Genomic DNA, 24,484 nt, shown 5'->3' with positions numbered 1-24,484 from the left:
TATAAACGGTGGGTCTGGCCCCCCCAGGGGCCTGGGGGGTGGGGCCCAATAGGGGAATATTGCATATTCTTTAAAATCCTTCTTCTTCTGCAGGAATAAAAGGATTTGATCCATGTTTGGTCTGAAGCATCCTTGGGTGAAGGGGGACCAATTTTGTATAAACGGTGGGTCTAGCCTCCCAGGGACCTGGGGGTGGGGCCCAATAGGGGAATATAGCATATTTTTTAAAATCCTTCTTCTTCTGCAGGAATAAAGGGATTTGATCCATGTTTGGTCTGAAGCATCCTTGGGTGAAGGGGAACCAATTTTGTATCAACGGTGGGTCTGGCCTCCCAGGGCCTGGGGGGTGGGGCCCAATAGGGGAATATAGCATATTCTTTAAAATCCTTCTTCTTCTGCAGGAATAAAGGGATTTGATCCATGTTTGGTCTGAAGCATCCTTGGATGAAGGGGAACCAATTTTGTATAAACGGTGGGTCGGCCTCCCAGGGGCCTTAGGGGTGGGGCCCAATAGGGGAAATATAGCAAATTCTTTAAAATCCTTCTACTTCTGTAGGAATAAAGGGATTTGATCCATATTTGGTCTGAAACATCCTTGGGTGAAGGGGAACCAATTTTGTATAAACGGTGGGTCTGGCCCCCCCAGGGGCCTGGAGGGTGGGGCCCAATAGGGGAATATTGCATATTCTTTAAAATCCTTCTTCTTCTGCAGGAATAAAAGGATTTGATCCATGATTAGTCTTTAAATCGCTACTGGTCATAAAATTTTTCATGGATTTTAATTAGATTTGGTCAGGAACATCCTTGGGGGAAGGGGAACCGAGTTTGTATGAATTTTTACTCTGAACCCTCAGGGGCCTGAGGGGCGGGGCCAAATAGGGGAAATAGGGTTAATCCTTTAAATCGCTACTAGTCATAAAGTTATGAATGAATTTGAACCAAATTTGATCAGGAACATCATTGGGAGAAGGGGAACAGAGTTTGTATAAATTTTTACTCTGAATCTCCAGGGGCCTGAGGGGCGGGGCCAAATAGAGGAAAAAGGGTTAATCATTTAAATCGCTACTAGTCATAAAGTTATGGATGAATTTGAACAGGAACATCCTTGGGAGAAGGGGGAACAGAGTTTGTATAAATTTTTACTCTGAACCCCCAGGGGCCTGAGGGGCGGGGCCAAATAGGGGAATAGAGATTAGTCTTTAAATTGCTACAAGTCATAAAGTTATGAATGAATTAGAACCATATTTGGTCAGGAACATCCTTGGGGGGAGGGGAACAGAGTTTGTATAAATTTTACTCTGAACACCCAGGGGCCTGAGGGGCGGAGTCTAAGAGGCCCAAGGGTCTTTCCCCACCCTAAGGAACTTAGTTTCTTCAAACACAATTAGGTTGTAAAAATAATCCATAGGGTCTTTCAGTCCCTTAGAGAGTATGTGTATAAATAAATTGAACATGAACATTATTTTGACATTTGGTCAAATCCAACCAGGTGAGCGATACAGGCCCCATGGGCCTCTTGTTTGACATCAAATCCTCACATACCCATATAAAATGCCTATGATATATTGACATAGCAATACCAGTGACAAATATACTTAATCATCATTCTTGTTTCATATCTCACAAAATCAAGGTGAGCGATACAGGCCCCCTGGGCCTCTTGTTTAGCTCACCTGGCCCGAAGGGCCGGTGAGCTTACGGCATGGCGCGGCGTCCGTCGCCGTCCGTCAACTTTTCCTTTAAATTGCTACTTGTCCTAAACTGCTCAGTGGATTTTGACCAAATTTGGTCTGAAGCATCCTTGGGTGAAGGGGAACCAATTTTGTATAAACGGTGGGTCTGGACCCCAGGGGCCTTAGGGGCGGGGCCCAATAGGGGAAATATAGCAAATTCTTTAAAATCCTTCTTCTTCTGTAGAAATGAAGGGATTTGATTCATATTTGGTCTGAAGCATCCTTGGGTGAAGGGGAACCAATTTTGTATAAACGGTTGGTCTGGCCCCCCAGGGGCCTGGGGGGTGGGGCCCAATAGGGGAATATAGCATATTCTTTAAAATCCTTCTTCTTCTGCAGGAATAAAGGGATTTGATCCATGTTTGGTCTGAAGCATCCTTGGGTGAAGGGGAACCAATTTTGTATAAACGGTGGGTCTGGCCTCCCAGGGGCCTGAGGGGCGGGGCCCAATAGGGGAAATATAGCAATTCTTTGAAATCCTTCTTCTTCTGTAGGAATAAAGGGATTTGATCCATATTTGGTCTGAAACATCCTTGGGTGAAGGGGAACCAATTTTGTATAAACGGTTGGTCTGGCCCCCCAGGGGCCTGAGGGGCAGGGGCCCAATAGGGGAAATAGAGATTAGTCTTTAAATCGCTACTTGTCATAAAGTTTTAAATGGATTTTAACTAAATTTGGTCAGGAACATCCTTGGGAGAAGGGGAACCGAGTTTGTATAAATTTTTACTCTGAACCCCCAGGGGCCTGAGGGGCGGGGCCCAATAGGGAAAATAGGGATTAATCCTTTAAATTGCTATTTATCATAAAGTTATGAATGGATTTGAACCAAATTTGGTCTGGAATATCCTTGGGGGAAGGGGGAAAGAGTTTGTATAAATATTGACTCTGACTCCCTTTGTGCCTAAAGGATGGGGCCAAATAGGGTAAATAGAGATTTGTCTTTATATCACTACTAGTCATAAAGTTCTAAATGGAAATCAACCAAATTTGGCCAGGAACATCGTTTGGGGAAGGGGGAAAGAGTTTGTATAAATTTTTATTCTGACCCCAAGGGGCCAAAGGGGCAGGGCCCAATAGGGGAAATAGAGGAAATTCCTTAAATCACTACTAGTCATAAAGTTATGAATGGATTTGAACCCAATTTGGTCAGAAACATCCTTGGTGAAAGGGGAACAGATTTTGCAAAAATGGTTACTTTGACCCTCCATCCCATAACTATGTATGGCATCGCTGGACGTTAAGGGATAAACACAATTCTTATGTAAAAATAGGCCCAAGGGTCTTTCCCCACCCTAAGAGACTTAGTTTCTTTAAGCACAATTATGTTGTAAAAATAATCTGTAGGGTCTTTCAGTCCCTTAGAGAGTATATGTATTAACAAATTGAACATGAACATTATTTTGACATTTGGTCAAATCCAACCAGGTGAGCGATACAGGCCCCATGGGCCTCTTGTTTCTTAAACCTTATATATGTATACATTATATTGACACACTGCAAACAAAATGGAACAAATTTTTGCTAGTTTATCTTCTACTTTGATTTTCTACACCTTGATCCCAGATTTGGAATATTTACTGAAATATTCCTACAAATTTTAAGTGTCATCTGCTATCATGTATGGCATTTTCCCTTAGTTTTCTGTGATTCAATATGGATAACACAGACTCATTAGATTTTTGAATTTCATTATTCTGCTCAAATATTTCAAATTGTATTGACCTTGTCTGAATTAAAAATGGTTTAACATAACATGCATACATTATCCTTGATGTACCCTCACATGGAGCTGTATCTTAAACACGTGCTATATTGATTTAACTACAGACTCACCTATAAATATACTGGTAATATATATAAACACTGTTGTTGTAATGTTGTGTACTCAGTTTTATCTCATGATTCTCATAGATCTCATTATTCTTGAGGGACGGAACGGGGTGTAGTTCCATTTTTTTAAATAACTAAACATTACAGATTTGATAATTCATCATCCTATCCATCAAGTTTAGTCTGAGTAGTTATTGATTTGATGGAGCGGGCTGATTTCTGGATATAGATCCAGATCATCGTCACAAGTATGGATATCCTCTTTATCTGTATACTGTTCCTGTACCCTGATCTGTTTCATTGTTTATGTTTCTTTGGGAAAATGCTCCGATACAATCAATAAGTTTCATCATTGTGGCTGGTTAATATTTTGTATTGAAATTTGAACCACTTAGAATACCTCACCAATTCCAAGACTACAGTTTACTCAGGAAAGCAAGGATTACGAGAAGGTATAATTCTGTCGTTGTCTGTTAATATGGAAACCAGCAATCAGTTTACAACAGATGAAAATATTCCCGCTGAGCTTGTATTTGTGTTTGCCTAACATTAACATTGATTTTAAAAAAAAACTTGATAGATCTGATGTTTCTATGTGAAAAATAATGGTTCCCACCTTACAATGACTTATAATGATTCACAAATGTCAATTGATTTGCTCTAATTCTTGCCGAATTTTTCTTTAAATTTAAAGAAAACATATACCTGTTATATGCAGTGGTAATAAGAATCTTAATGGGAATTCTCCTGTTCAAGAAATTTGTGAACATGATATTGAATCTTTTTGAAAAATTCTCATTTTGAAAATAGCCTAAATAAATCATTACATTGTTTGTAAATTATTGATAACAAGTGGCTGACTGATATATATTTTTTGACTGATTAGGGAGATGACTTCCCATACTTTGAGGTACTGTCATTCATAGCTCCAGTACCTTCTCAAGTTCGTGTGTTTGCTGGTTCCCACAGAAATGTTATGTTCAGAATGTCCGTTGGAATATTATATAGACAAGCATGCTGTTGTATTGTTGGCAAACCCGCCGCATGTTGAACAAGTTTTGTTTATTGTGTTAAGTCTGTAATTGTTGTCCCTTAGTTTGGAAGCTGAACCATTTCCATATGGTTAATTTTTATAATTGAACAAATAACTACATTTTATATGGTAATATGTGTTTAAAAGTAGACTGTGTTTACAGTTATCACCATATGTTTTTATTGATTGACCAGTGAACGTTCAGTTCAAGTCCAATCATTTCATTGTATCAGATGTAATCATTCCAGTCATGATCTCTAATATCTATTAACAACCATTACAAGGTTCTATTATTAAATTGCATTAATGCTTCTTTTAGTGAACATTAATATTTTATATGAACTGAAAACAAATCCAGCTGTTTTTTCCAGCATGTTGCTGCTAACATTGTTCTGTTTTATATTTATGTTTTTTTATCCAAAATTTCATTTTTCTCCCTCACTTTTATGAGAAAGAAAATACTGATTTGAAGTTTCTGTTTGTATTTACCATTAAATGAACTAATGCTTTTATGTTGAAATTAAACTGTTTTTAATGGAATTGTGCAAGGTCATATATAGTTTTTTTCTTAATTACAAATTGTAGAACGTCCAGATCTTTATGTTGGAATAAAAAATTTGCAAACAACAATTAATTTCTTTAACAAAAATGTAACTTTCCTTGACAATTGACAAGGAAAGTCAAGGGAGAAAAATGGTATCTGGCCTTGTACATATAATTAAGGTTGTATCTACCATCTTGTCTATAATCTATTGCTATTATCCAATCAAGAAAGGAAGATTTAAAAGATCCAATGAAAAAAACTTAAAACACAGGAATCCTGTTCATTTGATCATGTTAGTATCTGCTTTACTGTTGAAACTATATGATATGCTATGGTTCCTGACCATTGAAATTGTATGATATGCTATGGTTCCTGGCCATTAACATTGTATGAGATGCTAAGGTTCCTTGCCATTGACATTGTATGAGATGCTAAGGTTCCTGGCCATTAACGTTGTATGAGATGCTAAGGTTCCTGGCCATTGACATTGTATGAGATGCTAAGGTTCCTGGCCATTAACATTGTATGAGATGCTAAGGTTCCTGGCCATTGACATTGTATGAGATGCTAAGGTTCCTGGCCATTGACATTGTATGAGATGCTAAGGTTCCTGGCCATTGACATTGTAAAGAGGTTCATGACTCCGACTGCAAGGTTCTCTTTTATATTCTATAGTCCAGTATTTCCTTGGGCTATATTCTATAGTCCAGTATTTCCTTGGGCTATATTCTATAGTCCAGTATTTCCTTGGATTGGGAACTTCTAATGGTTCTCCCTCTAATGCACCTGTCCAGTTTCCCTGGAGATGATAATGATAGCTATATACACACACCAGAGTGATGCCCCCATGTGTTATGGACAATGTGTTGCCCATACAATTTTTATTGATGTCCATGGAAAGGAACACTGGACAAGCTATCCAAATATTGTGTACAGGAATTTGAGTTATCCTGTATTTTCTATTTGAACACTGAACAAAATGGTATATGGATGGTCGGACAATATTGAAGTTATAACCAGTTTGAGTCAGATATTTTCAGATTAGTAAATGGATTTTGACAAGATGGAGTTGATACCTTTTACAAAGAGGTAGAATGTCTGGACCTTTTAACACTGTAAGACTATAGTTATTGGAATTGAGAAATGAAGCTGATGAAGAGTACATTCCAAAAGGCTAGGATATTATATTGATAATCTCATATTCATAGAGAAACAAAATCAGTCAAGAAAAAAAGTGTTTTCTGGTCCGGCATTGTCAATCTATTATCTGAACCTACTTTGATTCATTGACAGTTCATAGATATGTATATATATAATGTGTTCTTATATTTAGTAATGTATAGTTATGACTCACTACATATATCCGCTGTAGTCAGATATGTAGAAATAGGTCTAATTTAACATTAGTAATAGTATATATGAATATATTAATGACCTCATTTAGTTAAAATGCCTATTGTCATATGATTGTCAGATGTAATATTCCTTTATCTCTGCTTCTATCGGAAATTATCATTTTCTTTCTATCCTCCAGTGCTATATGATGATTTTGATAGTGCTGTCCTTGAGATGACTCTAATCTTAATATTTTCATCTTTCAGGTAGTTTGTAAGCCAATACTTACCTGATTTATAAAACAGTATTATAACAACTCTCTACTAACCATGACTGGTAGAATCTATTGGCAATTTTTTCAACATAGTGATGGAATTAGCCTTTCAAAACTCACTAATACTGCTACATGATATTATATTTCTGTCTCCAACTTAATAAGTTGATCTCGTTGTTTACTATAAAAAGCACCTGGTTTTGGTAAGTTAGTATAGGAGGTGACTTTAATGTAACAGATATAAATATGTTCAGGGCTATGGAACTTGGTTATAAATTTTTACCATGCCACTTTTTCGGAATAAGAACAGCAAAATTTCCAATACTTTTCCTAAAACATTCATTTAAAATTAAAGTGGTGGTTTATTGTTATTTCAATTTTTACTTTCAATTGTGTGGAACATATATTGATAATCATCTACCGGGTAACCCTGAATATCATGCACCTAGATAAAAGCTACTTTGGTGGTGTAAGGGTTAGATATGGCGAATGTAGATTTCATTGGTGAATTGTTTAGTTTTATTGGTTTAGATTTTTTCTCTCTTTTATAATTGTCTAATAATATTTTTGACTGACAGAAGAGAGCATCTAAGTCCAAACCCACACCTGCTTATCGTGGTGGCTCCTTCTCACCAAGGAAACCCGTCTCTACAGAACCATTAGCATCTAAAAAAGAAGATAATTCCAGTAAACCATGGCGGTCAAGTCGACAGGTCCAGTCCGAAAAACCAAGGGGGTCAGAAAGACTGTCTGATAGACAAAGACCTTTCTTATATAATGATAAGAAAAGCAAAGCAGATGACAAACCAGCCAAGTTGTCCTGGAAAGCTGATGACAGCTATGGGGGTGCCAAGACACCATCTTCTAGAGATTACAATGAAGATTTTGAGAGGGCACCGAGTGCAGGGTCCAAGGAATGGGAGAGAATCGAGGAGGATACTGATGATTCCTACTCAAAGTCATACAAAAATAATGGCCCTATATCATCCCAAAAATCCCCTCGACATGAAACATCTACTTTCACAGCTACAGGAAAAAAATGGCCCTGGGAGAGTTCAAGTGGAAACACATACAACAATGTAAGCAAGAAGCCTTCAATAGGAAGTACTCGTGTCTACGCATCGCCACCTAGTGGTAAAAGTAGATACAAATCTATTGGCAAAAAATCTACTGTTGCTTCCACTTCTACATACTCTGCTGGCGAATCCGTGCAGGTGATGGGGTATTCTTTTGTGTGGCGGGCATTGTTAATAAACTTTTTGTAGTGAATTCTGTTACAACTAAAACTCTAAAAGTTATTTTGCACTTTTGTTTGACAAGCTGGATGGGATGGTCAATAGCAATATTGTGTATTGTGTACAAAATTTATTTATATCTTGAGAGGTCTTCATAGACAGGTTTTTCGGTCATAATTAATGAATCAATTTCACATTTGATTTGGAATTAAATTGATAAATACCTTGAATTAACTCAACCTTTCTCAAACTATTGACTTCCCAGCTTGCTTGAAGTTTACAAGTAGTTTTTTTTATGATTGAATCAAGAGTTTTCTTCAGTCTTTAACAAGAAGATTGAAGAATGCTACTTGTGATTGTAACATTATTAGTTACCTTTTTAAACATGCCAGCAATTTTCCTGACATTTCTTTCATCGAGGTTTGGTCTTTATTAACATACAATTGTTCTTTTTTTATACACATCTATCTTAAATTACCTTAGACCAGAGCCATACATATATCTTCACAAGATTAAATTTGATCTAGAAATAAGTGAATTTTTTTAAATACTTTTGAACCTTTTTTATTGACAGATTAGCAGATTTTCATTTATGTTGTATGCTTGTAATGATTGAACCTCATTATTAATTGTTTATAATCTAATATTCCGCCTGCAGATCTGTAGCTGCCCACCATCTTAAATTCTCTCGAGTGGTTCTGCTGTGATCTTTATTATGTTTAACCAGATTTTGTATTATTTAATGTCTGACGTGCCAGATTTACATTAATATTTAATATTGTATGACTTTGAAATATATTTGCATGTACATGTATACCAATACCCTGTACTTGATTAATTTGACTAATATCTTAAGTCTTATCCACAGGATTTGCAAACACAGAGAAGTAAGAGTGAGGATTACAGACATTCAAATTGGGGTGGGGGATGGTCAGATGATAAAACAGAGATCACTATTTTGTAGGGAATTATGAAAGCTGGAAATATTACCTTTTATATAGAAAAGCTTGGTGAAAGTGCGAAATTTCACCTTTTATATAGAAAAGCTTGGTGAAAGTGCGAAATTTAACCTTTTATATAGATGGTGAAAGCACGAAATTTCACCTTTTATGTAGAAAAGCTTGGTGAAAGCGAGAAATATCACCTTTTAAATAGGAAAACTTTATGATCGAAATACTGGGAAATATACATTTTTGTATTTGAGATGAGCTGGATCTTATATAATGATACGTTTCAACAAGTTCCAGATACATATAGACATCAAAGATCATAAAATATATAAATTGAGTAAAAATACAACCACTTCTCATTTGTCCAGTATATATGATATCTTTATATACTAGTACATTTAAACTTTGGATCATCTGAACATCTGTGTACAGCTATCTGAACTCTAAAGTGTTGTCTCTGCTGTAAAGTGTGCATAACTGGAAAAAAAATGTTCTTCTAGTGAAAAAGTAGTGGTGTTTTATTATTTTAATAAACGATATGAATAGATGTGTCTTTGTTTACTCTATATGTGTAGGCGTTAAGCCATCCTCTTATTTGATATGTATAAGACTTGTTTCTGTTGTTATTCACTATGTCTGTACCCATATGTATCGGTGTAAACCTAGAGTTCCTTCTGTAGACATTGTCAATGTTAGAGGTCTGTCCTGTGCTACATGTTGATTGACATTGTCAATGTTAAAGGTCTGTCCTGTGCTACATGTTGATTGACATTGTCAATGTTAGAGGTCTGTCCTGTGCTACATGTTGATTGACATTGTCAATGTTAGAGGTCTGTCCTGTGCTACATGTTGATTGACATTGTCAATGTTAGAGGTCTGTCCTGTGCTACATGTTGATTGACAGTGTCAATATTAGAGGTCTGTCCTGTGCTACATGTTGATTGACATTGTCAATATTAGAGGTCTGTCCTGTGCTACATGTTGATTGACATTGTCAATGTTAGAGGTCTGTCCTGTGCTACATGTTGATTGACATTGTCAATGTTAGAGGTCTGTCCTGTGCTACATGTTGATTGACATTGTCAATGTTAGAGGTCTGTCCTGTGCTACATGTTGATTGACATTGTCAATGTTAGAGGTCTGTCCTGTGCTACATGTTGATTGACATGTTAGTGTTAGAGGTCTGTCCTGTGCTACATGTTGATTGACATTGTCAATGTTAGAGGTCTGTCCTGTGCTACATGTTGATTGACATGTCAATGTTAGGGGTATGTCCTGTGCTACATGTTGATTGACATTGTCAATATTAGAGGTCTGTCCTGTGCTACATGTTGATTGACATTGTCAATGTTAGAGGTATGTCCTGTGCTACATGTTGATTGACATTGTCAATGTTAGAGGTCTGTCCTGTGCTAAATGTTGATTGACGTTGTCAATTCCCAACCCCTGCAGTCTTAATGTTTCTTAACTAATAAATTATCTTGGTAGAGAAGTATCTACATTGTTTCAGTACAAATGATGCTATTTTTATGCTGAGGTCTGTTATCAACTAAAATGTAATTGATTTAAGACATATATTTACAATTTTTATTGTGAGTGATGTTCACGATTTGATTTGTATAGAATTTTAAACTTCACGATTTTGTTGTCACTAATTCTAACAAAGTGTATAATACAAATGTAGATAGAAAAATTAATATTATTGCCAAAATTATATTTCATATGAAATATATATGGTGTTAAAAAAAAAATCCTAAACAAAGATGAATCCAAATCTTTACATCTTTATCTGATAACATTTAATTCACAAAAGTATTTTATTAAGGTAATGAGAACATTTTTATTCACAAAAGTATTTTATTAAGATAAAGAGGACAGATCAAATTACGGATAAATTCCCTTGAAAAAAGTTAATACAGTGTAATTAACTAAATCAATATGAAAAAAATGTATTGATAAAGAAAAATCATTATTTTTCTGTTAATCATCTTATTTTGAAAACTTCAGGAAGATATTTTAATATCTTTTTTATCAGTATTTGCAATACCCTTATTGTGCAGTTCTTGTGCTTGCAAACCATGAAGAACTTTACTGACAATACAACAAATGTTAAACCAGAATATTCATTGAAACATGTGATTACACATTTTGTATTGAGTTAAAACTTTGAATTCTGCATATAATTGATATGTTGTATTCTTTTTTTAGCAACAACAGAAAGCACATGATGAGCGAGAGGCCCGTGAAAGAGAACGTCAGCTTCGACAAGAACAGGAGGAGGAAACAGAAAGGAAAGAACGTTGGGAACATATGGAACGTGTGCAACGGGATCAGGAGGAGCGAGAACGAAGTGATCGGGAGGAGCAGGATCGAAAACGACGACAGCGGGAGGAACAGGAACAACACGACAGAGAGGAACAGGACAGACGTGATGCTGAAGAGTGGAAAATGAAACTAGAAAGGGAGAAAATGAAACGTGAAGCTGAGGAACTGAGACGAGAACAGGAAGAACGTCAAAGACGAGAAAGAGAAAGAAAAGAACAGGAAAGACGAGCTGAGGAGGAGAGGGAGCGGATACAGAAAGATAAACAAATGGATGAGGAAAGACGTAAAAAGGATTTATTACTGGCTAAGCTACGCGACATTGATGATGGCAAGAAAACAGAAAGGGATAAAAGCCATGATCCATTCTTCCTTACAAATAAAGCAGATAGTGATGTGGCTTCAACTTCATCAAGTAAAAAGAGTTACCAGTTCACAAAGCCGATTGAAAACCTTCATCATGGCAAATGGTCACATGAGGATGTGTCTGTACCTTATCTAGAAAAACAGAAAAAGAAAAAAGAGAAAGAGGATGATGGGGGTTACCAGCCATCATTCGGACGACGGGGAGACTCAAAGAATACAAAAGGCAAGAAAACAGGTGATGTAGTTTTCAATGATGATTTTGCGAAACCACCAAAGCCCAAAGACAACAAGAAGAAAGACCTCATGGCCGATTTGTTTGGCAATCAACCCACCAAGAAAACCAATAACACTTTCAATGATGATGACATTTTCAGTAGTTCAAATTTTGATACAAAGAAAACTAACACAGCAAAGTTGTCCCTTTTTGATGACGAACCAAAACAAACTACAACAAAAAGAGAAAACTCATTATCTTTGTTTGGAGGTGGAAGTGCTCTGCTTGATGATGATACTACTACAACGAACGACTCTTCGAAATTGTTGCCACGGCGACAACGGCACACAACAACCACATTTCAGTCACGGCCAGTGGTCAACGCAGCAGAAAATAACTTTGATGATGACATTGAGGAAGTCATTCTTTAGCAGCCTAGTGTAATTTAAGTCTTTTAACCTTGTGTTGTTAAGTTTTGTAAGCGTAGTTATTTGTGTATTTATAAATTTTATACATGTATACCAGAACTTTGCAGAAAGCATGTATTGATGTTTTATCTTGTTTGATATTCAAAGTCTTTTGAACACACCAGCAGGAAATTGTTGTCACTTTTGTGGGTCAGTTGCTGTTATGACCATTTAACTCAGTTTTGATGCTATTATTTAAACACAGCGATGTATTTTTGCTCAACCAGGCTTTAATGCCCTTCTCCCGACAAAAATGTTTAAAAGCAAGCTTACTTAAAATTTGTACAAACCTGTAATTTTTGAAAATTGTATTTATTTTAGAAATATCATTGCATTAAATTGATTCTGAATTGCAATGACTGGAAAATGAGCATTGCATGTTTGATGGCTGACAGAATATCCCATGATATATTTAATTGGACTGAGAATGGCCCCATACTTCTGACCCCAAGTGAGTGTGGCAGACACTGTATATATGTTAACTGTTCCGTCCTTTAATGTAAGTCATGACTAAACATTTCATTATTACCAGCATGTGTGTGCCAAGTGTGAAAGGATATGGATCTAATTTCGCTATGGGAAGTTGACTTCCATAAATCTTGAAAAATTGTTATATCTGTTGAGTTTTACAATTAACTTATGTTTTAGTTAAAGGTGTGTGCATTTGGAATAGTTGTTTATGTCAGTGTTGAGAGTAAGGATTACACTGTACTTGTTTTTCTATTAATTGATATTGTATTTTTTTTTGTTTTTTTTTTTTTACTCCATGAGATATAAAAGTTCAATCTATGTGTCACCCTATTAATTTCACTAAGGTGAATGTAAAATTTTACTTCTTTAAAAAATATATTTAGTTTGTTTCTCATCTTTTTTTAATAAATATCATGTATTTTTTAAAGATTTATAATGAAAATTATTTTTTCATAGTTCAAATATGTTTTTAGTTTCTTTCAGATATACATTGTCTATCTAAAATATCTTTCATGGTATTGCCCATTAAGAAAATCCATCAATTGTGAATACTTTAATCAAAGAGAAATGTGAAATAGACTTGCCCTCTGTCATCATTTCTTTTTGTTATACAAAAAATATGTTGGAAAAAGTTCAAATCTGAACAACTTCAGTCTTGGTAGATTAGATCATCATCCAAGACACAATACATTTATTTTTATGCAACTCGGGCATTGTGACCTTTTTGCAGAGATAGAGAAATAATAAATACCCATATTGGCCTCCAACTCCTCTCAGATGTTAATGTATCACAAAGCTCTCTAAACTTATAGAGTGTTGGCCTCCAACTCCTCTCAGATGTTAAAATATCACAAAGTTCTCTACACTTATAGAGTGTTGGCCTCCAACTCCTCTCAGATGTTAAAATATCACAAAGTTCTCTACACTTATAGAGTAAATTGGCCTCCAAATCTTCCCAGATGTTAAAATATCACAAAGCTCTCTAAACTTATAGAGTGTTGGCCTCCAACTCCTCTCAGATGTTAATGTATCACAAAGCTCTCTAAACTTATAGAGTGTTGGCCTCCAACTCCTCTCAGGTATTGATGTATATCGCAAAGGTCTCAAGGGTTTTCGAGTATCTGCCTCCAAATCCTTCCTAGTGTTGAAATATCACAAAGCTCTCTAAACTATAGAGTATTAGCCTCCAAGGTGTCGATATATCACCAAAGTTCTCTGTTTAGCGCCGCAGTTTACAACCAATATCCGTCCAATCAAAATCTCAGCTCATCTTTTAATGCAATTTATTGGGTAATTAAATTTTAATCACTTTTTTAAATTCAACATTTATATACAATGTACATGTATTTTAATATACATGTGAACAATCTGGAGTTGGTTTACCGTCCACTTTCTCTGTTGTGATGTAGATTTGTATGGTGTTGAGGTAGACACTCATTGATCTTATATTATTTGAACATGTGTTTAATCAATACTTGTCCCCACCATTCCCATTGAAAATTCCACTTTGTCTTGTCAGTTGTTAAGTTGAAAAGCTCACATTTTATAAATTCTGCATTTGTATTTGAATATACTGTATGTATTTTTATTTATATTATGAATCTTCAAGGCAGTTGCTTTAGTTGTAATGAAGTTGTTGCTGTTAATGAAGTATTTGAACTGATATTGAGCTTTAATTTCTATGTTTTGACTTACTGTCAGGATACATGTACATGTATCTTTAATGAGGTCAAACAAGTATTGAATTTAAAATTATTTTTTTCATTCTTGAATTTGATGAATACCAACAAACTTTCCTTTAATTACTTTCAAAGAAAATTATATTTATATAGAAAATAGAATTAACATCAAACCTATACAGTACAATATACATGTACTTTTATATCTAACTAGAAATTAACTTGGGATGAAAAAAAAAATACAAAAAAAATTACCTAGCAACAAACAAAGAGCAAAAATGTGTTCAAATCTCACATTGTTATGGAGTCAGTTGTGGTACCACATGTTGTGCTAAATTTTTGTTTAATATGTTTTGTCCTTGTAATTTTTTATGAAGAACAATTATCATGAACCTTAATTGTTAATTTCATTTTTCATCATAAAGAAGTTGGGGTTTTTTTTTAACATAATGTTTGTTTTGTAAAATGTACAGTTGTGTTAACAGTTGGTGCGGCCAGTGTACTTAAATGTGAAGTGAAACATACGATGCCATAGGCCCAGCCCATAACCGAACAATAAACATGATTATCTCCCTTAGATATTACCCGTCGTTGTGTGTAGATATAACTGTTAGGATATATAAATACACTAAATAAAATGCATCCTAATCTTGGGTACAGGTTACCCCTTTGTTCAGCCATGAAAACACATTCAACATAATCATTAATTCTTTCACTAATGGATTTTCAACAGCATTTCGACCATCCTAAACAGACATGTTCTTATATTGCAGACATTTCACCTATGATGCACTCTTTTGAGTGATAGCCTTGTAAATAGTACAGTATTGGAAAGTTATGTAAATTACATAGTATACAGAAATGCTTCCTATCCTGTACTCTAAAAGCTCTGATAAGGCATCAAAATGTCAGATAGTCATAATAGTTTGGTAGTTGCAGATAGATGTTAAAATGTAAATATAATGTGCTAAGATATATAATCCAAAACCCATACATTCGAATAATGACCAAAATTCCATGCAAGTGAATTTTAACTGCAGTCATATTAATAATTACCTTTTAGATTTAGAGCTCTCAGCATGTGTATAAATTATGTAACCATAGTTAATGCAAGTTTATATTCCTGTCTATATATGATTTTCTGAGTAATACAAGTTTGCTCATCTTAAATTTTGTTTGGGTAGAATCGTCATCAGTTAACTAAAAGACAATACTGGATTTCTTTTTCTAGATACTCCAGAAATGTTAAGATTTAAGTTCTCTTCATTTCTATTCTTATCCTGATGTCCGAATATTTATCTTTGCCTGAATGTACAAGAATCTTTATTACAAGTTTCCAATATTGCAAGAAAAATGATTATGCAAGTTTTGAAGATACTGTATAGATTTTTAACTACCTAACGTCATATGTAAAACCCCATTATTTATGAATTAATGCCTGAAAAACTGTCAGTTGATCTTGCAGTTGAGTAACAATGTGCTGGAAACTAGTGTTATATTAAAGAATTGCCTCCCTTACATAGGTGCTGTGATTATTCCCCCTAATGGGCTGGAGGTTATTTATTGGATATGCCATGTCCCACTGTTGACAATGTGATATACACACTATCCCAGTCTTTGTGGCTAACTTAATTAAGATGTTTAAGCATTAATTAAGTATTGTGTCACCATTGAATAATTATCATATCAACCTATTAAATATGACAAAGAAGTCTTGTTCAGTTTGTCATCATTTCACCAACTCCTGCCAACCTAGTCTTTAGCCGGACAGGTCATCAGTTAGTTTTCGGCATAGCCGTACAATATTCTTTTGGCTCCGGATATGACGTGACAGGTGGCGTTACAAGTCAAGATGAAGTGTGATTGGTCAATGTAGTGGTAAATGCAAAATGCAGATATGAAGTTAAAAACTAAACAAAGTTAAGATTGAATGCGTGGGTGTATCTTTTCAAATGACACATTAATAAAATTATATTGCAGTCTTATCACCAAAAATGATTCAAACCGATATAATTTTGTTATTCGTGCTGAAACACATTAGTTTGTTAATTTATTTCACCAGCAGTTTTACATTATAACCACCAGCATTAAAACTATGCCATTTATCTTTTTAAAAATATGTCTTGTTTTAAATATTTGGCCATGTTTATAACCAACAAGACCTCCGCAAGCAGCAGCATGATACGCCCGTCACTGGAAAAGTTTCCACAGGAAAATAAAGCATGTAGTGGCAGTGAGGTAGATATGTTGGATGTTTAAGTTTCCAGGATTACAATTGATCGACATGTACTTGCATGTACCAATATTCATAGTATGTTCCATTGGTATAATCTCCTAAGTTTTCATTTGATGCTCTCTCCGACTGATACTTATATACTATTCTTATTTTAATGAAACTAGCTACAGCTAAGAAAACATTGTTGAACATTGGAAAAAATGGGGAATATTAAAATATTATGATTTCCATTTCTTTTTTTTTATCAAATGTTTTTACTATTTTGGTAAATTGCCAAGAAACACTACAGTAAAGGGCATGTATAACTTCTCAAATCTTTATTCAATTATTTTAAAATGAAGGTCAGCTTGAAGATAGCATGGGTTAGCTATTTTGGCATGAATTAGGAAGAAGGTAAACATTGAAATAACTTGATCTTCCTTCTTGTCTGGAGAATAATGTTTAAAAATCAATCCAGAAAAATTGAAACAAGACAAAAACTTGTAGGAATTGAAGAAAACATAGAAAAGTTGTTGCATATTCTACAAAATGCCCATATTTGGCTATAAAAGGGGCATAACTCAAGTGAAAATAATTGTAAAATCCTCCAAAATGAACTTGTTTAAGCTGTTAGGCTATACTATTTGTAATAAGTTTTATAATAATCCAATGATAAATAAAGTGAAGAGAAAGTCATCAAGAAATGCTAATGAACAGGCCTTCTTCTGGAAAATATACATTGCTGTTACGCAAAAAGTTGAAACACGAGCCCAAACCCCGTTATATATGTTAAACATAATTGCTTCTGGTTGTACTGTGCAAAATCTTGGAATTTCGTAAAAGGAACTCGTTTGAGCTATTGGGCTATAGAATATTTGTAGCAAGTTTCATCAAAATCTGTTCATAAATAAAGGCGAGAGAGCGCGAACAAAGAAAAGTTAACAGACGGACAGACAGCGCAGGGTATACCAGAATACAACCAGTCGTTGACGGGCGTATAAAAACTGCTATAAAACGGACAATGGATTGGAGCTTCCATTACTTAAATTTTTATTTCGTACCTTAATGTTAAGATTAGAAATAATTTAACTAAATGTACCTTGAATATTAAGTTCTAGGATAACCAGAGGTTCAATTTTCCTCATCTGCATGGAAAGAATAAATTTCTCCCATACGATATAACACATTCCTAACTCAGTGTCATTGAATTTTTTTTTTTTTACATAATTCTACTTAGCAGTGCACCTCAATCAAACTTAGAAAAGTTTATCATACTTTTTAGCTTTCTGACAACCAACCCTATATGTAAATTTCCACCACCTGCCTTCTCACAGTATTAAGGTAGAAGTATACATTTCTTGACAGCGAGTGTCGAATAACAAAAGATACAACTGTATAGATCACCAGAAGGCAAGTTTATTACAATAATTTATACAGAGGATTTTATCGCTTTCCGCCAACACGTGGCTTGCTTGTTGGTGTGCTCCTTGTGGCTTTTACCTTCTGTGATTGCTTGGGAGCTGCAGCCTGTAAAGAATAAAAAGAAAACAATAACAGCCTGCAAGTAATTCAACAAATAACGGAAGACAATTTGATGAATTAGTCCTTTATCGAAAAATGTAGTAAGAGGGACCTACATTTGGTACATTACACATCATCTCGCACAAGTTACAATAACACCAGTTTTCTATGTCCAGTGCAGTTTTATACACCATCAGTTATAAAGTTTGAAGGAAAACGGATAGTATTACAGATTTGATAGGCAAATAGACCTGTTTCAATAACCAAGGCAAAAATGTGAGGAAAAATAAGAGGCAAGACCATGCGACAACTACCAAGGACCAAAGCTGATAAATAAGTTTAAGGGAAAGTAGCCATTGACCAGTTAGCAGGAAGCAACCAATATTTCATATGGATTACACCCTCCAGAAATATCTTGTCCCAAAGTTATCCAGAGTTTTGGGTGATGCTTGTTGGACAAGGCTAAGTATTTTACCTCTGAGTTCCTATATAACTACCCAATGCAGCTAGGGTAGTTATTTTCTAATACCTTTACTAGAGATCAAACCAGGGACAATGGCTTACCAAAATGTGATTATATAGGTTACTGTAAGGAAGTATGTATGGTGCTGTGATACGCCCGACAAAGTTGACATTACCAGAGACAGAAATGACCAGGAAGAGAATGCCTGGCTATATTGGTTACCTTGGTGGCTTTCTTGACAGCATCCTTTGCCTTATTTTTTTCTTTAGCAGCTCTGTTGAAAAAGCAGATAAAGAAATTGTTAGAATACAAATGAAATGATATCAGTGTTTCAAGGTCAACATAGATGAATAGCATAGTTTGAAAATATTGTGCATCATGGAAGCCAGACAATTCACGTAAACATTTTTCTTACTACACCACAGACTTTAAAGGAATATTACAGACAAGTTAGGGTTTTGCAAAAACATTTTTGATGAAAATTGCACAGAAGTATCTGCTGATGTTCTTACGGAAATGGTACATCTCAATTTACCATACAAACCAAATACAATATTTTATTGGTAGTTATTCTCTATAATCCTAAATCTTCTATATATAGATATATCTCGATCGATTTACAGGTGATCCTGCTATGTCATGTAGTATAGTGCCGGTGATAAAAAAAAATAGAAAATTAGTCGGAAAAAAAATATATAATAATAATAAAACTGACCATCGATCAGGATTTTGAAAAGGAAATTAATCGAAAACTTCTGAAAGTGTTTGTGAATCTTTGGCTTCATGTATTTCAATAATGTTACCAAACCAAGTACTAGTTGATTTATATTTTACTGATATTATACTGGTCATCTACAAGTGTTAATGTTTATGTTCAGTATTAAAAATATTGATAACAAAGGCAAAGACATACAATAAATGTTCTTAAGGTGTACATAAATTTTCAACAAAAGGGTAATTCTGTGCTATAAAGTTAGAGGAGCAATTACCGTATTTGACCTAATAAGGGCGCGGGTAATTGACAGTGGGGGCGCCCTTATTAAGATTAGTTATTCTGAAGTTTTATGAAACAGACTATACCTTATAGCAGAATACCCAAGGTTGTGGAAACGGTAAAATATTCAGTCATAAAAATATTCCAGATGAAGATATCTATTCATTATCATATATTAAGCTTAAACATGACTTGAATACTCCTGTAAACTTGTAAACCATGCCAGCTGATCTTTAGACCAGAGAACGTGTGTTCCACCATTTATGTTCAAATGGAACTCTTTTGTGTTCTATTTATAGAAACAGGTGATTTCCCAGATCACATCAGACATCGTTTTCTTTGACCTAATAATTGATTTACAATGTATTTTACTAGTTTTCTGTTCTGAACAAAAGTTATTTATCAACAAGAATGAAGTCTTTACTTTATCTTCAAATAAAGATGGTAAGTTATTATTTGTATGTGTGTTTAGTTTTGGGTGCTCTTTGCACTGACATCTGTAGCCTGTGGGAATACACAAAATGTGGCGAAAACATGTGTTCCAGTTACTTAATTTGCTGAAGAAAATTGAACACATAAAGTAGCAAAATATTTCACATGAATTATTACTTTTGAACACCATTTTGACACTCAGTCAAAGATTTATTTCCTTGAAAAAAGGTAGGGGCGCCCTTATTAGGTCAAATACGGTATAATCGATTGGATATTCAATCGATTTTGAGTTTTCAATTATTGATTTTGAAAGTGAAATCTATATACAGGGCTTTTTCTCACTGGTTTGGAAAGGGGCCTTTTTGTGTCATTTTGGGAAGAAAATTGATGAATTGGGAAAAACATTTTCAGGAGTAAAGGGCAGATTTTGGGAATTTGGCTTAAATATGGAATAATTTCAATTGCGAATGGGGCCCATTAACGGCCACAAAAAGCCCCCAGAAAAAGCCCTGATATACATCATGTATGTCAAAACAGGTTGTACACATCATGTATGTCAAAACAGGTTGTACACATCATGTATGTCAAAACAGGTTGTACATGTGCCACTGCATAGCAGTTAGTATCAGTATGTACGCTATAATGCATGAAAAGTTACTGATCGATACCATACTATAAAGTATTTGTTTTCTGGATAAATCAATTAGGGTAAATGCCCTTGCCTGATAACCCCAATGCCTTTTCCTGATATACTTGGTGTATATTAGGGATCATTAGCTAGCTTAAGGTCTCCAGCTAAATATTCGTTACAATGCTGACCTTTAGCCAGCGATCCCTCGACACTACAAAACTTGTGCCGTTAAATCTGGACAGATACCTCCAACATTGTAAAAGTATACTTCATGTTTCTGGAGATGCATTGGATATCGAGCAACTGTTCTGTAACCGTCACCTGATAAATACGCTACAATATGGTCTAATCATTTTGTTTTTGGGTGCGAGTGTGTATGCTATACTTCCACCAATCGTATCTGTCCTAATTGACTACAAGAAAGATGTATCTCACATCAATTTAAAAAAAAATATAAAAATTTCATGAACTTTAAAACAAGTTGTATCAACTAAATCAGCCTTGTTGGCCTGGATGCAAGTGTACAACACGGTCTCACAGATGGGAAAAAAACAGAGTATCTGGAAAAAAAAAAAAAACTTTGTCAGGCAGGTGACTCGATTGCTTTTCACATTTAACGAGAGAAGAGCCCTGGCCAGCTAGGTGAAAGACAAGTGTTACTACTATGCCACCAAACCCAGGAAAGAAGGAATGGTTCTTGAAAAGTACAGAACAGCCAGAAATTCTGTTACTTGTCTGGAATATCACTTTAAAGATTTGACCAAATAATTTTTGTTATGCATACCTGATAGCCTGTTCCCTCTGTGCCTTTCTGACTTCGGGCTTCTGGTTCCTCTTTGCCATGATGTCTGTGAGAGTTGCACCAGTGATAGCACGCTGAAATTTGGTGGTACGACGCGTCCTCTTCTTGGTAACTTCCTCAGTTTGGCCCTTCTTGTGTTTCCTCCTGTATAGCACTGTCCAATTGATCTTACGAGGGTTTCTCTTCATCAAATGGGAACGCTCACATTTTGCATTAACAAAATTGAAGACCTGAAACAATTTAACATCTTTTAAAGGTCTATATTGAGGCTTATCAAACCTGTAAGAAATATGAACTGCTTCCTCCCCTCCCTCAGCTTGAATCACTCTTGCCATTCAACCAGATTGGCCGACATGTTGGAAACAAAATACCACTAATTACCTATCTGAAAACTGTTGGATTTGCATGATCAGGGAAAACTCTCATACTACCCCTCTTTCTGGCCTCATACTTTCTTTCAGTATGCAGTAGGGAAGTTAATCCCTTTCCAATCTTACAGATCCCAGGCAGTGGTAGATCACAAGTACATTTTTCTGTAATAGAGAGGTTGGGGAAAACTCGCCTATAATAGGTTAATTGGAGTATGGACTTGTTACGAAAAATAGCCAAAAATGCTTAACCCTTTCACCCCTTCTGACCATATTGGACTTCAAATTATGAAAGAATGGCAGAGTCCACTGAAGTTTCTTGGGGTTGAAAGGGTTAAACAGGATATTTTATAGCATTTCATTTAAAGTCTAATTAACTCACAAAGGTACCTATATGTATTTTTCGTGATTAAAATGTGACTTTGGCGAATTTTTTTTTTTAATTCCAAGATTAAAATGATTTTGGCTCTTAACACAATTTGTTAGTAACAAAGCTATACCTCAACTGGCATGTACATATGCATGATAGCTTTGTAGGCAAGTTTGCATATTATACACAAGTTGGTGGTTTTCCCCAACCTGATAGATTGATCTATTTGACTTGTAGCCAGTCATAGAACATGTGAATTGGAAATTTCAATTGGCAAACTCGTTGCTTGAACTAAATTGTAGGCTGAAGCAACACATTTTGTTTGTTTTTGTTAAACGACAGAGTAACAACCAGGTCATTTAAGGACGTGCCAGGTTTTGGAGGTGGAGGAAAGCCGGAGTACCCGGAGAAAATTTTAGTGACTTTGGAAAGGCATAGAGTCTATATAAGGTGAATAATTAGTAGCTATAGTAGACGTTAGAAGTAATTATGAAAAGTTAAAGTGGAATGAATGTAGATTACATTCTACTTGCAGAGCATATAGTTGACCCTTGAATTTCAGAAGTCAAATAACAATTTCTCAGAAATCTGAGGAGTCAAATCAAGTCGTGTTAGACATAATACTAGTCCTTCAATCCGAAGAGTCCTTTATGGACTCTCAAGGGTCTACTGGATGCCCAAATCAGTAATGTTGTTTTCCTAAGATTTCACCAGTTACTACACAACCATTCAATATGGCCAAGTCTAATTGGCATGACCCATTAAAAAAGTCCTTGCTTATCACGATGAGAAAACCGACCACGATCGAATTTCCCACTGAAATTGTAAACGTATACACGCAGTGGAACCAATATTTAAGTCTAGCCATTAGGTATTGGACGACATCAGATGAAATTGAACATCTATAAACTTCCCCGGTAAACAATAGTATATGACTGGTCAATAGGATTAATTTAACCTTTATAAATGTATTCGACGGGGAGTTTAAAATGCTTACCCTCCCGTCAATTTTGACCATTCTTTTCCCATGGCCAGGGTAGATTTTGTAGCCGCTGAACGCACAGAGTTCGACCCTGAAATGCAAAATAACAACATGTTAAACTAAAGTAAATATTATTTATTAATAAAAGTATCTGACTTTCGATCTACGATTAAAGATGTCGCGATAATAGACCGATTTTGATACAGGGTTACAAATATTGTCATTACTTCATGGTGGCGACCGGAAAGAGAAAGATCAACAATAGTCACGCAGTGAATATCCTGTTCGGAATAAATAAATAAAACAATTTTAGTGCCGTTTGTCAACTACTAATGTCAATTAAGACGACCTTAACATTTAGATGCATTATATTGATATATCTATTTTATGTAATGAAAATTATTATTGGAACATTTCTATAAAACATATGGAACGCAACTTAGGTAGCACACCATCATTTTAACTTCCCTGTTCCTTTAACACAGTGTAAACGAGTGTGGTTATAATAAAACGGGATGTGCCGTTGCTACTACAAAAAAGGACTTTCGGACGGATTTAAAACGACATCTTTGATTCTTTTCAATAGCGCTTATTTTAAACACTAAACAGAGTTATATTTAACTTAACGTATCCTTAAAACTTATCTTAATATAATTTGAATAGAACGAGACTAGCGATGTTCATATGAATAAGATAATAACTTATTAGAATACGTATGAGAAAGTAAGAGGAGAAGTCCAGGACTTTTTTTTTTTTTAATTCTAGAACAGATCGACACATGTATACATTTTAAAGGTCATATACTGTAATACCAGGTACAAAACTGCCAGAACCGACGACAAAATATCTAGAGCACGTCGGACTGATCTGTCTTTGCTAAGTCTAGTCATGATCAGTGTGCGTTGATTGACTGGCCTAGTGGATCTACCATCGGTGTAGGGAAAGTACCTTATCTTATTGGTGGAAATGGGAAACAATGGATATTTTTTGTGAGCCCAGAGACCTATAATAGATAGCTAAATAGGTCAGTCTTGCGGGGGGAAAAAAGAAAGAAAAAGAGATTAAAAAAAGAAAGAAAGGAAAAATATCCTGGGAATAAAAAACGGTAAAAGCAGAGACATATATATGTCTGGTAAAAGGAAAGAAGTCAAAGTCTCTGATATCGTCAACGACCCTACGTGATGATTTGATTTTCGCTTTTAAATTATTTCAAGTTATGAAATGATGACAAGTGATGTACAAGTACGACGACG

The 24,484-nt window shown here is 35.2% G+C and overlaps 2 protein-coding genes across 8 annotated transcripts in view; one reads left to right on the top strand and one right to left on the bottom strand.

The window, feature by feature from the left end:
- LOC117327497 (trichohyalin-like) overlaps positions 1-16,164 on the top strand; it is a 33,748-nt gene extending 17,584 nt beyond the window's left edge. For 3 of the 7 annotated variants that reach the window (XM_033884514.1, XM_033884512.1, XM_033884513.1), the window contains 3 exons: positions 3,959-4,015; positions 7,328-7,963; positions 11,143-16,164. In XM_033884514.1, coding sequence (XP_033740405.1) covers positions 3,959-4,015; positions 7,328-7,963; positions 11,143-12,267 — 1,818 coding nt within the window. In that variant the 3' untranslated portion in view covers positions 12,268-16,164. The remainder of the gene's footprint in view (positions 1-3,958; positions 4,016-7,327; positions 7,964-11,142) is intronic. The other 4 variants (XM_033884516.1, XM_033884515.1, XM_033884517.1 and 1 more) reach the window with 4 other exon arrangements.
- A 1,900-nt stretch (positions 16,165-18,064) lies between these two features.
- Positions 18,065-23,526, bottom strand: LOC117327496 (60S ribosomal protein L24-like). Its single transcript, XM_033884511.1, has 5 exons — positions 23,459-23,526; positions 23,247-23,322; positions 21,494-21,741; positions 18,875-18,926; positions 18,065-18,195 (listed from the first exon to the last, which is right to left on the bottom strand). The coding sequence occupies exons 1-5, from the start codon at positions 23,461-23,463 to the stop codon at positions 18,112-18,114; spliced, it is 465 nt and encodes a 154-aa protein (XP_033740402.1). The 5' UTR covers positions 23,464-23,526; the 3' UTR covers positions 18,065-18,111.
- Between the last annotated feature and the right edge of the window lie 958 nt (positions 23,527-24,484).

The sequence above is a fragment of the Pecten maximus genome, chromosome 5, assembly GCF_902652985.1.
Source record: "Pecten maximus chromosome 5, xPecMax1.1, whole genome shotgun sequence".
In the NCBI taxonomy this organism is placed as follows: Eukaryota; Metazoa; Mollusca; class Bivalvia; order Pectinida; family Pectinidae; genus Pecten; species Pecten maximus.
This window is presented reverse-complemented; position numbering and strand designations above follow the sequence as displayed.

Excerpts from the sequence above, each read along its gene's own strand:
- LOC117327496 (XM_033884511.1), bottom strand. Across the intron at positions 18,927-21,493 it reads CAGAGGGAACAGGCTATCAG|AGCTGCTAAAGAAAAAAATA; the intron begins GTATGCATAACA and ends CTTTTTCAACAG. Across the intron at positions 18,196-18,874 it reads CTGTCAAGAAAGCCACCAAG|GCTGCAGCTCCCAAGCAATC; the intron begins GTAACCAATATA and ends TATTCTTTACAG.